This window comes from Haliotis rufescens, unplaced genomic scaffold (assembly GCF_023055435.1).
Source record: "Haliotis rufescens isolate VD_foot unplaced genomic scaffold, xgHalRufe1.0.p SCAF_2, whole genome shotgun sequence".
Taxonomy (NCBI): Eukaryota; Metazoa; Mollusca; class Gastropoda; order Lepetellida; family Haliotidae; genus Haliotis; species Haliotis rufescens.
In genome coordinates this window covers 4,474,144-4,491,091 of record NW_025963890.1, presented here as the reverse complement: position 1 = coordinate 4,491,091, position 16,948 = coordinate 4,474,144, and the positions used below count along the sequence as shown (strand labels likewise).

Below are 16,948 nucleotides of genomic sequence, written 5' to 3'. Positions count from 1 at the left end.
CCTACGTACGTTCAGCGGTAGTTCAAGCTGTATTACGTCCTGGCTGTTTTCCCTAGTCATACATTACAGCTACTCTTGCTCTGCCGTCATTATTGCGTCTTTATCCGCCACATGTTACGACAGAATTACGCAGATGTGTTCTTTGTGATGTGTGATGGGGTGAATATTTAATGCTACGTTTAATATGTTTTGTGATCACTTTGATGCTCCCTGCTTCAATAGCTCCTATACATATTACAATTCTTAGTATTAAATACGCCCCTGTGTTGCCTTGTGTGCGATGCCCTGGAGGTTTGGGTCTAATATAGGTCGGTGTATTGCACAGCTAGGCATAACCTCACGCTACCTGTATAGATGATTGTGTATGTTTATACAGCAACAAACTAGGTCAGATTTCGCCGAAGTGATATGTTTATGGTGTTGAAAGTTGATACGCAAGTGACTGAGTGAGACTTGTGACTGTGTGTTTGTTTGTTTGTTTGTTGTTGTTTAACGCCGCACACATGCCTGTGGTATACTCATGACGATGATATAGTGTCGTAAATTTTGCCATGCCATACTTGCGAACTGACGACATGCAGATTTGAAGCGAATGACATATTAACTTCATGTTTTTGATACTCATAGGTTTGTTTGTTTGTTTGTTGTTTAACACCGCACTCAGCAATATTCCAGCTATATGACGGCGGACCAGACAATCCAGTGACTGACATTATGAGCATCGATCCAAGCAAATGGGACGTAATGACATGCATCAACCAAGTCGCCTTTTACGGAATTTGTGAGTGAACTTTGATACACCAAACACTTTGCTGACATTATCTTAAAAGAATAGGAATGATGACTCCAAACATCGGCAATTGACTTTTATGACAATATGTATTTCCAAAATGCTGCAAACAGGGAACAGGATTATTAATATACAACAAAAGATCCATGTAAATAGGCCTCCCCCGGCCAATAAGTACCAAAGCAGTTTACAAAATGGAAAAATATTGTCCATTATAAAATCAAGAAATAAATATTGTAGGAAACATACAAATATAATCAGCTTGTTGACAAACTATTTTTGGACAAGTTATCAATCTGCCTTTGAATTGTATCTCATGATCTCTCGTATTTAAACGTAATTATTTCATAATGGCCATTTTACCGTAATGATTTTGTTTATACCATACAGTACGTTATTGTAGTCGCATAAATCATCATTTGATAATCTGTTTCGACTGTGATCTACAAAATAGAGGATATTGTGTTGAAGGAAGTGCTATCTGAGACAGGAAAAGGAAGTCTATTTCATTGTCTTAATTATCTAATTATATAAAACAGTACGACAAACGACATCACCGTCAAAACTGTAAGCATCAAAGTGAATCAAACAGAGATGTGGACCCACATATTTTTATCTCTGGAGGATTTTCTGAGTGGGCCAACATTTTTAAAAAAATGTCTAAATCTATACAAATTTTATTATTTGAAAATTATCAACTGACCGTTGTCAGAACAGAACGACAAATGATATCACCGACAAAACTGTATGGAATATAGTGAAAACAGAAACATGGGCCCAATAATATCTCTCTGTAGATACTTTTTCTGGGTAAGCTCACAGTTTGAAAATCTACTAATCTTACCTTTAAAAAATTACGAATAAAAAACTTCACAGAAAGTAAACACAAACACATTCAATCCACAGATTAATATTCAATCCAAACAAAACAAAAAGACTCAACATATTTTACCCGAACATGTGTATGATCTTAAGCTATTCTGTACATGTGACATCAGTAGCAATATAACAATGACATTTAGTACATTCAGTATTTCATGATCATAAAAGCAGCTTTGATGGGAACACTGTTTCATTTTCTCGTTACAAATATGAACACATGTCAGGCGTCAAAATTACATATTGCTATTTAACTTGACAAATATCTTGATTATAAAAAAGCATCAAAAAATTCAATAACATCATCATTACAGTGTGGGTATTTAAATGGGAACAGTATTGTAATGAAAATATATTTATGAAACACTCACTGAGACAACAGAACTATTTTAACAGGAACTATCTGATATATTACCAGTGATAATCTGTGTGCAACACCAGCTTTGTCATATGACTTTGCCACGCTATGGGAACAGTTTGAAAAAGAAACAAAATACAATGACTCTACACTCTATCATGAGTATCACAATAATTGAGTTTGATGAACTGTATCATATTTCACACCGAATCTGTGAAACACAATGCAGGCAGCTTCAAACATCTGCATGATAAATAGAAATGCTTATTGCATTGCCACAGGTAGTTTTGTCAAACATGTGATTGGAGCTGTATTAGCATTGCCCCCAAATTCCCCAACAGACTTTGTATGGGCCCCAGATTTCGGGACAACATGACCGTCCTTGTGTTTCACAGTGTCATGTTCATACCATCCCTCATACCTGTGCACAAAGTCACACGACTGAAACTAATTAGCCAATCGTAAGTGATAAAAACGTAGTCACCTGATAAACAAGTTTAATACCCAAATTCAGAATGAGGCGATCCGCTTTTAGTGTGAACAAGCCAGAATGAAAACAAAAACATATTTCAACTTGTAGTTGGAATATCACACAATTGATAAATGATAAAGAATGGACCTGAATGTCAACATAATTGACATAACAACAAAACCAAAAATTAACCATAAACGAATGCCACCAATACAACATGTTTTTAATACAGTTTTTACACCTTTTTGTACTTTTTATTTCATCTTCCCAAAACAATGTAAAACTCCATTACCTACTGACGACAATAAACTATTATGGTAAAGGGTTTCATGAAATATGCCCCAAGTCATCACATTGCGGAAACACTCTGCTACATAGACAAATGTATGATTTATTTCCTGTGAATTATTTGTGAACCAAATCTGTGGTAAACTTCCTAAATAGCATTGTGTGTTCATAGCTTTCGGCCATGGGAGCCATGTCAATTTACACTTGTCTGAGGGGTACACAAAGTACGTGATCTAGACTACCAGTTGTAGGACTTTCATTTTTGTGGAAGCCTCGGTGGCTAAGTGGATAAGATCGCTGACTTTGTGTTCTGGCGATTAGGTGCCTCACTCTGGCAGTGTTGGTTCGAATGCCGGACGGGACTCACCCACCCTACCCTCCAACACACAACACCCACACCCCCAAAAACAAGAATCTGTACTTTACAAATAAAGTGTTATCCCAAATATAACCTTTCTTCCATTTGAACACTTTCTAAATGGAATTGTGTGTTCATAACAACTGTACCGCAAGAGTAAACGCCAGTGCACAAAAGTGACTCTTCCCACCAGAATAATCTTCCAGCAAAGGTTAGTCCATCAAATCTTCTCACAAGTAGAATCTTGAATCCTCCATGGGAAAGTGACCATTAGAGTGAGTAATTATTTGGGCAGATATCTGTGATGTCGTCTGTATGATGGAGTGAGATGGAGGGACATTCCTTGAACGACTGGCAATGCGATTTCACCAAATTAATCATTATATTTAATATGATTGCCATGATAGAAGCACAGTTCAACAATTCCAGCATTATCCAAAATAAACGGCTTCATAAATTGTATCCAAGTGGAGATTCCAACCCCTGACATGATGCCCGAACACTTCCAATTGGTAACCCTAAATAGTTGATCACCGAAAGGACCTGAATAAATACTACACAGTGTTATCAAACTACCTCAATGAAATAATTTATCCGAACTTACATACATATTTCTATCGCGAGGTCATAGATCAAACCTACGTTACAAGCAAAACACCCAGAATAGTATAAATATATTGAAAATGTAAAAACAAATCGAAAACGTCTAAGTGAACACACCATTACATCTGCATTTTGGCTTGATGAATAGGAAAACCGTAGGTTTCTTAAAATTACAGCAAAGGGACTTTGTATGGAATTCAATATCAACAACGAACATGACATCGCTAGGATTCAGCACTCATGTACATTGCATCAAATTTGCATAAGAAACAAATAATTTTTGCGCTTGAATATGAGGCTCAGTTCATCTGGATACAACCGTAGATGAACTTAGGTGAATACCTATATATGATATCAGTTGAGTTCCAATTTTCCTTTTGCATCAAATGTATTTTAAAGCATACCAAGAATCTTCAGTGAAATGTTGTGGAATATGCGGGACAGTTTATAAATTATTTCCACATCCGTCAATGGATCTGTTTCACTAGCGCCCAGTTCTGTAGTTCTAAGACGCCTCTAGTCTGTGCAGGACATTCTGGGCACAGGTCATCACCAGGGAATGGTGTTTCGCCCTTGGTTCTAGGTTGTTGTAGGGGTTTGCTGGATCCAGTACAACCGGGTTCTTTCTAAAATATGTGAGCGACAAAATATTGTTTCTGCAACATCAATAAAATTGATTCAAGAAATACAATTTCAGCTTTTCCATTGAATTAATCGTTTCGTGAGACCTGGGGCCAAAAGAATTTTTCGGTATTTTCAATATTCCAGAAAAATCAGATGGTGGGTGAGTGTTAGTGGTTGAACCACATATGGTCGGGAACTACATTCAAATAAGAGACAAGATACCACATACGTTTCGTTAATGTCATAGTACAAGGCCACATTGAATCTTTCAGGCCAGAGTATCCGCAGTGACGTCAGATCGGCCAGCTGGGTCATGACGTCCTTGAACCAATCGTTGGTGTTGAAGTCAGACGGAGATCCACGATTCTTCCAAAGGGAGATAACTACTATCTCGAGGAAGTATGACCTCATAACTTTCCGTTGTCTGCTGACTACTTTCTTCACGGGGAGCAGTGCATAGGAAGGTATAAATGAGAGATGTACATGTAGGTACATTCGTAGGTTCAAATAGATCAAATATGTTTGTTCAAAATTATTTTCTATAGGCCCCAGCTGATGTAAAATCTGTTCAGTAATGCCATACGTAATCATACATTATTGTCATATTTATCAAATGTCACAGATAAAAGGTCAATAATTTACAAGGAATCTATTTGTTTAATGAGAGCGTTTCTAGCACCCACGCATTATAAATAAAACATAAATAACCATAAATAGTAGAAGCAACTGTTTTGAGAATTAATGTTTGACATATCTACAACATCGTTCATTTTTTAGGAATTTTAAAATGGGCATATGAACATATCTACTTCCTGTCCACATTATAAGGTGACACGCTTTTTATCTTATTTGCATGTGTCCCACGTGATACCTATAGAATAAATCACACGTTAAACAAATGCTATTATTACTCATGAAACCATTATAACGATTTTATCAATCCAATCCAAGCTACACATTGACAAGAACGTTAATTATGCTGGGGTTTATCACTGAATTACTTAAATTTCGCCGCTTTTAGCAATATTCCAGCAATATCGTGGCGAGGGACACCAGAAATGGGCTTCGCACATTGTACCCATGTCAGGAATCGAACCCGGGTCTTCGTCGTGACGATGGAACGCTTTAACCACTAGGCTACCCGACGGCCCCAGCTAAAAAATGGAGCAGACGCGAGGTGACAGAAACAAATACCACCACATCTGTCCTGGCGTCCATGCTCATTAACTGTTTTATTAAGTGAAACGCCAAACTGACCCAAGAATTTCGGAACCATCACGGACTTCATCTGTAGGTCTTAGAGACAGGGTTTTAGAGAGTACATTGTACTATCGTTAAATTGTAATAATATTGACTGTCTTACGTTCGCCCAGTATTTCACAAGTCGCACCAGATTCTTGATTTTGACAGTCGCTGTTTTCACCAATTCCTTCTGTTCCAAAATGAAGCACGGTGAGTAGAATCTCCTTTGTTTCTCAGTCTTGTCTTTCATCTCATTGAACGCCTCCAAACACGTTTTAACTGAAAGGTAAAAAATCGAAATCTACTCCATCCATAGTACATGCGGCCAATATATATCGAGTTATCAGAGCTGTCGAGTTATAGAGACTTCATGGAAACAATTGACATGAAAGTGTTTTAACGGTATGATAAAATGTATTTCAGAAAGATTCAGTTGATGGTAGATAGAATGGGTTACGAGGGAACGAGGAAATGACATCGAGTTACTGAAGTTTCAGTACAATAACAACAATGTGTTTCACCTCCCAGGATGTTGTAAGCTGGCAGAATGTCGACATTATGGATGTGATCGGATGCACCACAGCTAAGCTTGAAATGCAGACAGCGATCTGATCGGGGCTCAAACTCTAGCGTTCCGGCAAACTCTGTCCAATGTCTTTTAAACGCATTGTGCAAGTTGTGCAGGATGTTTTCCATCTTGGCCTCCAATTGTTGGACCGAGTTGACATCCTTGATGAAAACGACCAGATCGACGTCCGATTGTCCATGAACATTCGTGCTCCTTCCCAGTGAACCACCCTGTTGAATGAGAACACACTGAATGTTGGCAAACTTTTGTGGTTTGTAACAATCCTTACCACAACACTTCCCCCCGCCCCCAGTCCCCACACACTTATTGTGTAAGCATAAGGATAGTGCAAAAGAAACCAAACCTACCCTGACAACCATTGAGACGCTGAGTGGCGTGTGATGTTGCAGGAAGTACGTGACACGCTCCACGACACGGTCACACTGTTGGCGGAAGTCACTGCTCGGCTGTATGGTGTCCTGAATGAACTGCTGCAGCGTCTGCCCCCTACCCATGCCTTCAATGATGGGCGCGGAGCCGTGATTCAGGTACTTCCTGAGGGCCTGACTACGACCGACTACTGCTTTAGCACATAGCATCAACTGCTGGCGGTATCTGGGCTCCGGAAGGACATTGTTGAAAGGGTTTGCTGGATCCATGACGAAAGGTCGAGGTCTGTAAAGTAATCAATATATCTTCAGAATAGTGCAACATAGTATACCAACAGTACACTAGTAACGCCATTTTGTCACAGATGATATCTATGAAATAGAAAATGAGGATGGTTTTGGCCTTAATCACTGCGTGCTGTTTATGCAGTTAGTGTTCTTAGAGGGTCTGGTTTTCTGGCTCTACGGGTAGAGCAAGATTTACCCTTTTTATCCTTACTAGCTAGGTGTCATCACTGATTTTCAATGATCCATTCATATAATTTTCATTTCGTTTTATAGTTACAATGAATTAAATATAAACCAGTTATAAAATACGCGAAATAAAATTTTAAATATTTTGGGCATTAATCCATGGGATACTGTCAACTTTTTTATTTTCACTAGTTTCACTCACCGTGGAAGCTGCAAACTTGCTGATGAGGTGTAAAACAACAATCACCCGAATTGAAATTCGTGTTTTTAACTCTACATTTACATTTAAATTTAATATATTCTATCAAACTTAAAAGCTGGTGATTTAGGAATGTTACTATGAACATGTTTAAGAAAGCTGCACATACGGGACAGCTCGGTACTTGGTCGTGGTATACTTGTTCGCCCACTCGATGCCAAGAGACTTCAGGTCAAACAGCTGGATCATAATCTCCTCAAACCAGTCAAGCATGTCGAAGTCGGTTGGGTGTCCAGCCCGCTGCCACCTGTAATTGTAATGTTCCTAACATTAGTTGTTAACTTGAAATGTTGTCCATATAGCCTCACACTCACTTAGTAACAAAAAAATATTTTTGCAGCATTTCAATCCTTGTTCAATCTTTGTTTCGGATTCCTGTTAATTGCTACAATCAGCCAATAGAGAAGATGATCTTGTTAAATGATCTTCAGAGTTAGTTTTGTTTTTGCGGGATGTTGCCATTGGTAGAATGCAAAGCTCAAACAGAGTAAAGAGAATTGGAATAAATCTTTCTGTCCCTGCCAACTGTCAGACTGCCACTCATATGATTTTTACCCATATTGTACCTATATCACGCCAAATGGCGTCAAGACTCGCTATTCTCTGTTGATGGATTGCTTTTGCCAGAGATTTTGTTATGTTTATGGAAAGGTTGTGTTGCTTTTATGTTTTATTATTCATCCTGAAGACGTGGCTGATGATCAATGGTCCTGACATAAATTTTGGAAAGGTTAACAGCTGTTAATACTATCTTGACTAAAAGTTCAGCAACTCCTCATAATATTAACAAAGAAGTTTAGTTAAAGTCGTTTGTGAGTGTCCGATTTGATATATTAGATTTAATGGTTCTGTTGGATTAGATTACACACATATGAAGACATACATGCAGAACATTAAACGTCCCTTCCGAGTGATATCAACTTTCATGTCTGATTGCTGTAATTAAAAGGATGACATTCTAATTGAGATCAGTATACATCGCATCACTCCTGTACGCATTTGGAAGTGAGTAGCTTATGTTGTGCGTTTACAACAAATGTACCTGTGCATGACCAGAAGCTCAATCAAGTAGTAGCTGGTGATCTCAGCATCCACGTTGACCTCCTCCTGTAGGTGGATGAGGTGGAAAGACAGAAAGAGATATTCTTAAAGTAGAGCCTAAATTGGTATATAATCAAAGTAGGTATGTGGGCATTCACAATATGTGCTTAAAACATCAGGAGATTATACTGAAGTATTGTCTACCGTCATCTATACAGCGTATTGCCCCATCGGTACATATAACAGTGGAAGGGGGTATGAAGATCCAGGGTAGAATAGATCTTCAGCAACTCATGCTTGCCGTAAAAGGCGACTATGCTTGTCGTAAGAGGCGACTAAAGGGGGTCGGGTGGTCAAGATCGCTGACTTTGTTGATACATGTCATCGTATTCTAATTGCGTAGATCGATGCGTAATTCGCTGTTCCTAATTGTTGAATGTAACTGTAGGTAAAGGGCTACGAGGACTGATTGATATATATGTTCTGAGTATGGATTTAAATAAAATATATTTTTCAATGTAATTCCACATTGATTTGGATTTTGTCACAGTTTCGTAGAAATCCTTCTCTTGGCTGTCCAAAATATTCCCCACATCTGCTATGACGTCATGATCAAAATGGGTTCTGGCGTGAGATCACTTCCTGTTTGGGAACGGATGGAAGTCTGACGGAGCCAGATCAGGAGAATAAGGTTGGTTGGTAGACGAGTTCAACGCCGCACCTGTGGATTGCATCCATGGCAATAACCTGCTTTTGCGCTGGCGCATCGTTCTGATGGAAGAGCACACCTTTTCGAAACTACCCACTCGTCTTGGTCTTAATTTCACCCCTAAAGGTGCATCATAGCTCCGTTTATTGTTTGGCCTTTTGGAAGAAACTTCACCTAATGACGCCCTTGGTGTCCCAGAACACGTAGGCCATAACTGTTTCAGCTGAAGAGACAATTTTGTCTTCTTTGGTGATCATGATATCAAATGTTCCACTGTTTTGATAGCTTTGTTTTTTCTCACTTAGGCTGGAAGTGGGGAACCTTGGTTTCATCCATATAATCAATCGTTGCAAAACCTTAAAACAAAGCTTGATTATCACGAGACATGTTGTGCCTGTTTTATCAGATACCTTTCTTCTTTGCTAAAGTTTCCGTGGTAATTGAATGCATTCTCTCCTTGGGAAATGATCAGTACACTAGCAATAGAATGCTCAGTCATTCGCCGATCGGTCATCATCTTATTGTGGATTCTCTGGTTAATTTCTTGTGTTACCGACGTCACAGATCTTCAAGGCGCTCCCTGCCACGTTTAAACTCTGCTGCTATTGATCACCCTATATTCCAGAAGTTTGTCCATTTTCACAGACACCTGCTTCTTTCACTGACTTGTAACAGTGAAACGATTGCTCAATTGACTTTCCTTATGGTTGACCTCTATGGCATTTACTATACGGCCATTCTGTCTATGTGTGCCTCAGAACCTATCGGTTAACCCTCATATGTTGGATTAATGCCACATATTTGAATCCACAAATGCATGTCTTTCTGCAAACAAATTGTAATGAGGTTTGTTCACTGGATAATCATAAGCAAAGACAATAGTTCCCAAAACACAATATGTAGGAAATTGAACGTATGAAACAACTTACCTTCAGCCAATACTTGAGGATTCTGATGAGAGATCGTACTTGGCTCGGCGCCTGTCTGATGAAGTCTATCTGTATCCTTGCCAGACACGCGGAGTAGTAGTCTCTGTCAGCATCAGGGAGATCTCTCATGTCCATGTACACGTCGTGCTCGTTCTTGTCTGGAAGAGGATGGGGGCATCAAAAACAAATATAGAAAAGTATCTTCTTTCTGATCGCCGACTACACCCTACAAATCGGCCATACGCTATTTTCATGTTATAAGGATAAGTTTTGTTCCATACCGAAAGGCCTCAGGCCCATAGTACAATTCTGTTTTCGGGAGTGGTTACAGATCCGTTTAACAGGACATATTCTGATTAACATAGCATGATAAATGAACATTGAAAGGATTTTTGGAGTATCTTTATCAGTTGTTGACATGATCGCTATATCGATTGGGAAGTATATGAAATATGTTATATGTAACCCGGCCTGGTGAATTGAAATTGGGTTTTAGTTTGTGTTCAAGATCATTCCACTGGTACATCATCATTATGCCGGTGCCAGGCCACGGAGATACCATCCTCTCGAGCCGAGCGCCAAACATTATAGTAACCTAAACAAATTGAAAACCTTTAGGAAAATGGACACTGATGCTTGTGTAAAAGGTGAACATGTTCATTTCAATCGGTCGTTAGTGAGGTCACACACAGCGCTTAGCCATGCAACACGAGACATGTTCCACATACTTACATCTCAAGATGTCACATGCTGGGAATATTTCCACCATGTGCTGTTGTCCTACATCGGAACATGTCAACCGCATCTTGATGGAGTGTGTTGTGGATTCCAAGCAATCTATGACCCCCGCTGAAGAATGCCATGCTGCAGAATCAAGCCTTGCCCTGATGGTATGAAGGATATGTCTTGTCTGTGCTTTCAGCTCCTGAATGGATGTCAGGTTATTGATGAAGACGAACAGGTCCACATCTGACGTAGTGTACACACGTGTGTTCTTTCCGATAGATCCACCCTGTGGAACCGTATTATTGATCACAGTTTACAAATGTAATTATAATTAAACCGGAATTGTTTTTCGTGTTTAAATTATTAATGTATATTTATCATTTTACATATGTGCATTACATGATATCTGATTGAACTGTCAAGACACGAAAAGAACTAGAAACACACCTACCCATACATGCACCGTGATATATCAATACATCATGTTTCGTGATATATCAATACATCATGTTTCGTGATATGTCAATACATCATGTTATCATAACAAACCTGTTTCTACTATGTCCCCAGTGTCAATATACATTCTTTCATACTGCTACCCACCTTGACAATGCTTATCACACTTGTAAATACATTTTGTTGAAGAAACTGTATTATTCTCTCCACCATTGCATCACACGCATTACTGTCAAAAGGCCCCCATTCCGCCATGAACTGCTGAATGGTTTGGCCCATCTTCATTCTACGTATGAGAGGTTCAGGGCCGGACGAAGACATCGCTGCTTCAGAAAACTATACCCTAAAATATAAACTTATCCCATATCATATGAACGATATGCTTAAAATTAGCATAAACATTATCACAAAGTTGTGTGTTGAAATGAGAGATGTCTGTTTTTGAAGTCTTTGAAAGGCATTTAGAAGTGATACACATGAGGAAGAGAATTTATGGATGTCAACTTCTTTATTATGAGGGACAAAACGTTTCGAAGTATATGCTTACTCTTTCATCAGGTGAATGAATGCCTTACTTACTTACTTACTTTGGAGATTTAACGTGCGCTTTCCGACTGATGCGTATTTCGCACACGGGCCCGGCCAGGCCATTTAATGTGTTTCCGAAAGGGGGGAAAGAGGTGTGTGCAACCCAAGAGGGGGCTTTAGGGGTTGCTTATATAGAATTTGGGAATTTTCAGATTTGGAATAGATGCCGATGGGGTTGGGGGGGAGATCTTAGGGAGCTGGGTATGGTGGATGTTTGTTTGTTTATGTGATTTTGATTTGGTAGATTATAGTGTTTTTAGATGCGTTTTATTAGTTCCGTTTTCATTAAGAATACGCCTAAGGCCTTGAAGTTTTCTGGTTTATGTTGTGGGTTTAGTATTGCTTCTAGAGTGAGGGCGGTTTGTAATGCGGTTCGATGTGTTAGGTAGTGTGTGCAGTGGATGAGTGCGTGTTCTGGGGTTTCTAGTTGTTTGCAGTGTGGGCAGTTACCTGTAGTGTGTTTTTTTTATTTTTTTAAGGTGGTTATTTAGGTTGGTGTGTCCTGTTTGGAGTTTAGTGATGACTCTGTCGACTTTTTTTGATGGATGGAGAATTTTCGGTTTGGTTAGTGGTTTGCTGAGTACTTTTTTGATTTGGCTATTTGAGTTTAGATATAGGTTATGCCATTTTTGGTGATTTTTTGCTTGTTTACGCTTTTAATTTCTGATTTTGAGATGGGTAAGTTTAAGCTTATTTCTGGGATTTTGAGGGATAGTTTGGCTGCCTTATCGGCGTTTTCATTACCGTATATTCCTGCGTGGGCGGGTATCCACAAGAAGGTTATTTGTTTGCCTGCCTTAGTTAGGTCGTTGAAGCTTTTAAGTATTTGATTTATTAATTTAGGTCGGTTTTTGGTATTTTTGTTTTGGAGGGCTTGCAGTCCACTTAGGGAGTCGGTAAGTATTAGGATTTGTTTGTGGTTTTTGGATTCTTGATTATTGAGGGCTGAGGCCATGCCCATGGAATGAATGCCATGAGGCAGAGAGCATATATACATGTATGTACATGTAAGGACAGCCAAATTAATACGATAACAAATGTTGGAAAATAACAAAGGGTAGACAACTAACAAGGGACGCCAACAGATTATTGGCGCTGATAGGTAATTAGCAATAGACAATGGAAGCCAACACTTTACCATAATTAGCGCTGATAGTATGGAAGCCAGTACTTAAGTTATCATAGGTTATAGGCACTGGACAATGGGCAAACGGGAGGCCGGGGGTAATGACACTGATAGATGAAGTGTTGGCTTCCATTGTCTATTGCTAATCAAATAATCATAATAAAGATGTTGACATCCATAAATTCTCTTCTTTGTCACTTTTTTAGTTGACTTCATACATGGAAACATTTTTTAGTTTCTTTACCTCACTTTTTCTTCTGTTTACACATTATAAAAGCTGAGAAAACAAAGTGTTATGTAAATGTTGCAAAGGTGTCGCCTTGTTCTTGTTCAGATGTTAGGGATGTCCAACTCTCTAATCGACTGTAATGCACTGAGGGGGCCCGTGTTGGTGGTGTGCACTGCTGAGTTTTTACGCCACTCTCCCAAACTAAAAACCTTATGGGAAAACGTTGGTCCTTGATCCACGGGGCATTAGTCAGTAAACGTGGTGACCATAGCTACAGTTACATCTCTGTCGTCAAAGGTTCAGGACAATTTGTCATAAACGAAAATCTGAATTTAACAAAGAAAACATTATGTGAAATGCTGGTCTTCCTCAGTGATAACATCCAAGTGGAATTTGGGGATAAGGCATTTAGGAAAGAAGTTGGCATTCCCATGGGCACCAATTGTGCTCTCATTCTTGCGGATCTGATTCCTTATGCTATGAATATTAAGGTGTGTCGATGATATGTTATCGTTTAACGTCAAAAAGACATTTTCTTTCCGTTGATTTACCCACCTGAACAAGAAATAAAAGAACCAGTGAAACTGCCTCACCTGCTTCATATTTAGATTTATGCAAAAAGTTTCAGAGTGACAAAAACCCTCCACAAGAGTGTATGGCAAGAGAGATGACTTCAACTTTATTATAGTCAACTTTCCCTTTATGTTGAGTCATATTCCAATATTCCAGCGGCTCTACATTTCAGAATTTATGAGACATAATCGAGTTGCTCTTTCTACAAAAATTTCAAAGAGCGTCATATACGATACTTGCTCAAATAATATTTTGTCAAGGCTACAGCATTCAAGGCCTCAGCAAAGCTTTCAAAACGTTTTATAGCAGACATGTGGAGAACGTTTTATAGCAGACATGTGTAATACATTTTATAGCTGTCATGTGGAGAACGTTTTATAGCTGACATGTGGAGAACGTTTTATAGCTGACATGTGGAGAACGTTTTATAGCAGACATGTGGAGAACGTTTTATAGCAGACATGTGGGGAACGTTTTATAGCAGACATGTGGAGAACGTTTTATAGCAGACATGTGGAGAACGTTTTATAGCAGACATGTGGAGAACGTTTTATAGCTGACATGTGGAGAACGTTTTATAGCAGACATGTGGAGAACGTTTTATAGCAGACATGTGGGGAACGTTTTATAGCAGACATGTGGAGAACGTTTTATAGCAGACATGTGGGGAACGTTTTATAGCTGACATGTGGAGAACGTTTTATAGCTGACATGTGGAGAACGTTTTATAGCAGACATGTGGAGAACGTTTTATAGCAGACATGTGGGGAACGTTTTATAGCAGACATGTGGAGAACGTTTTATAGCAGACATGTGGAGAACGTTTTATAGCAGACATGTGGAGAACGTTTTATAGCAGAAATGTGGAGAACGTTTTATAGCAGACACGTGGAGAACGTTTTATAGCAGACACGTGGAGAACGTTTTATAGCAGACACGTGGAGAACGTTTTATAGCAGACATGTAGGGAACGTTTTATAGCTGACATGTGGAGAACGTTTTATAGCAGACATGTGGAGAACGTTTTATAGCAGACATGTGGAGAACGTTTTATAGCAGACATGTGGAGAAAGTTTTATAGCAGACACGTGGAGAACGTTTTATAGCAGACACGTGGAGAACGTTTTATAGCAGACACGTGGAGAACGTTTTATAGCAGACATGTGGAGAACGTTTTATAGCAGACATGTGGAGAACGTTTCCAAATTTGACGGATCAGTGACAAAAGGAAATCCGAGGCAATTCCCTATTTTGACCATATGTTCCAATTTCAAATCATAAATGCTGACCTTGGCCTTATTTTGATCATACGCATGGATCTATCCTAAACAAAACATCTACTAAGTTTAATGACAAAAGCTTAATACTTCTTAACCACAAAAAAAATACATTTTAGAGACTTGTGCCATAATATATGCCAAAATAATCCCCATATTGAAGACGTCCATTGTAGGATGTCATCACATGTCTTTGCGCCATATTCTTGAGGAAGTGTGATTCAGCTACGTATAACGTAATTATAAAGTTATTTGTCTGTCGAGAAAACCATGCCTCACAAACTAACAAAGACATGACCATCTTTTTCAAAATTAATAAATGCATTGATACTTAATGTGCAACCACAAACTTTTTGTGATTTTTGTGAGTGTTTCCATCTCATTACCTTGGCCTGTGACCTTTTCATGAAATATGCCAAAAGAATTGCGCAGAGCCAGTTTTAAGAGGTGCTGTGAAACGGGGTTTAACGTCGCGTCCAAGATTATTGCACTGATATAGCGACGTGTTTGTGTGTGAGTGTGTTTGTATGTGACTGCTTGTACTAGTCCGGACTGATGCCGATAAATAGTGCTAGCCCACTGAGATACCATTCTCCAGTTAACATGAACACCCCACTCAGACACAGTATACTGACCCCGAGCTGACCAGTTCTTGTTATAGCCCATTGATGCGCCAGGAAGGGAAACAACAAGTACCATATTTTAACGTCTTTTGGTATTACGCGGCCGGGGATCGAGGCCATTTGCACGAAACCACGGAGGCGGTCCCCAGTTTTAAGAAGTACATATAATAATATAAATAATATAGCGAATGTATTCACAGGACTTGATGGTTGCGTAAAGCAATTGTTGACAATGTTCTCCAGACTGTTGTCAGTCTACTACAGTCAACTGGGTATTGCACACCTAATCTACAGATAACCAGGTTCCACGAACTACCTTGTTACTTGCCATACGATCACGCCGTATTCAATGTCAGCAACATATCAAGCTATCTATAATGTTGACCTTAATCTTATCACAAGTGTTACCCTAACTAGTGTAGTTATGTAAACAGTGCATACGATATGCGTAATACAGTCCCCTGTGACATTTATAACAGCAAGGGCGGTCGGGTAGCCTAGTGGTCAAAGCGTTCGCTCGTCTCGACGAAGACCCGGGTTCGACTCCCGCCATAGGTACCATGGTACCATGGTACCATGTGTGTGAAGCCCATTTCTGGTGCCCCCCCTCCCCTAGGCCTCCCCCCGTGATATTGCTGGGATATTGCTAAAAGCGGCGTAAAACCATACTCACTCACTCATTTATAACAGTTAAAAAAGGTTTGTGTTATCTCACCTAAAGTGTCTCATAGAGATGTCAACCATTTAGTAAATGCAATTCAACCATTTGACCATTCAACCATTTATTTGTCAGTAACAAGCGAACCACTTGATACTTTGAAGTACAGTTTTTGATAGTTGTAAAATGTGCTGGATGTTCTTAACTTGGCTTAACAATGCTGCTAGTGTCTTTCTCTGTTTATTGTATTCTCTCTGTTTTTGGTCTGATCCATTATCCCCCATGACAAATTGAAATCGATCATTCTGATTAGTCCGTCAGCGAATGAGAAATAATAACAGCATTTGATTGAAGAAAAGAACACCTATGAGGTGGAGCAGTAAAAATGGGCTTAAAGCTGACTTTAAAGATTCCTGCACTCATATAGCGAGGTGCATGCGTGTGTGTGTGTGTGTGTGTGTGTGTGTGTGTGTGTGTGTGTGTGTGTGTGTGTGTGTGTGTGTGTGTGTGTGTGTGTGTGTGTGTGTGAACAGAGTTTAACGTCGCTCACCTACCTGCGTGTGGCTGCTTGACCTGTACGCTCTCCGGACAGACGCTGGGCCACAGAGGTGGTCAAAGGACACCTGCACTGTTCTGAATATACGTGACCAATAATGACCTCGAATGTATTTGACAACACTTAATAGTGTTACATTTCCTCGTCACGTGA

General features: G+C 39.4%; 1 protein-coding gene across 1 annotated transcript; it reads right to left on the bottom strand.

Annotated features, from left to right (window-relative positions):
* Window positions 1–860: 860 nt before the first annotated feature.
* LOC124112762 (2'-5'-oligoadenylate synthase 2-like) lies at window positions 861–16,926 on the bottom strand. Its single transcript, XM_046472895.2, has 11 exons — window positions 16,794–16,926; window positions 11,313–11,508; window positions 10,716–10,995; window positions 9,984–10,141; window positions 8,347–8,411; window positions 7,414–7,551; window positions 6,551–6,857; window positions 6,136–6,412; window positions 5,736–5,893; window positions 4,602–4,810; window positions 861–4,374 (listed from the first exon to the last, which is right to left on the bottom strand). Exons 2-11 carry the CDS (start codon window positions 11,484–11,486, stop codon window positions 4,254–4,256), a joined length of 1,887 nt encoding a protein of 628 aa, XP_046328851.1. The 5' UTR covers window positions 11,487–11,508; window positions 16,794–16,926; the 3' UTR covers window positions 861–4,253.
* Window positions 16,927–16,948: the final 22 nt, after the last annotated feature.

Bases quoted from the DNA above. Each gene is read 5' to 3' on its own strand.
- LOC124112762 (XM_046472895.2), bottom strand. From the start codon at position 11,486: ATGTCTTCGTCCGGCCCTGAACCTCTCATACGTAGAATGAAGATGGGC. The intron at 10,996-11,312 runs GTGGGTAGCAGT...ACGGTTCCACAG, and splicing joins GTGTGATAAGCATTGTCAAG to GGTGGATCTATCGGAAAGAA. The intron at 7,552-8,346 runs GTACATTTGTTG...TTACAATTACAG, and splicing joins GAGCTTCTGGTCATGCACAG to GTGGCAGCGGGCTGGACACC.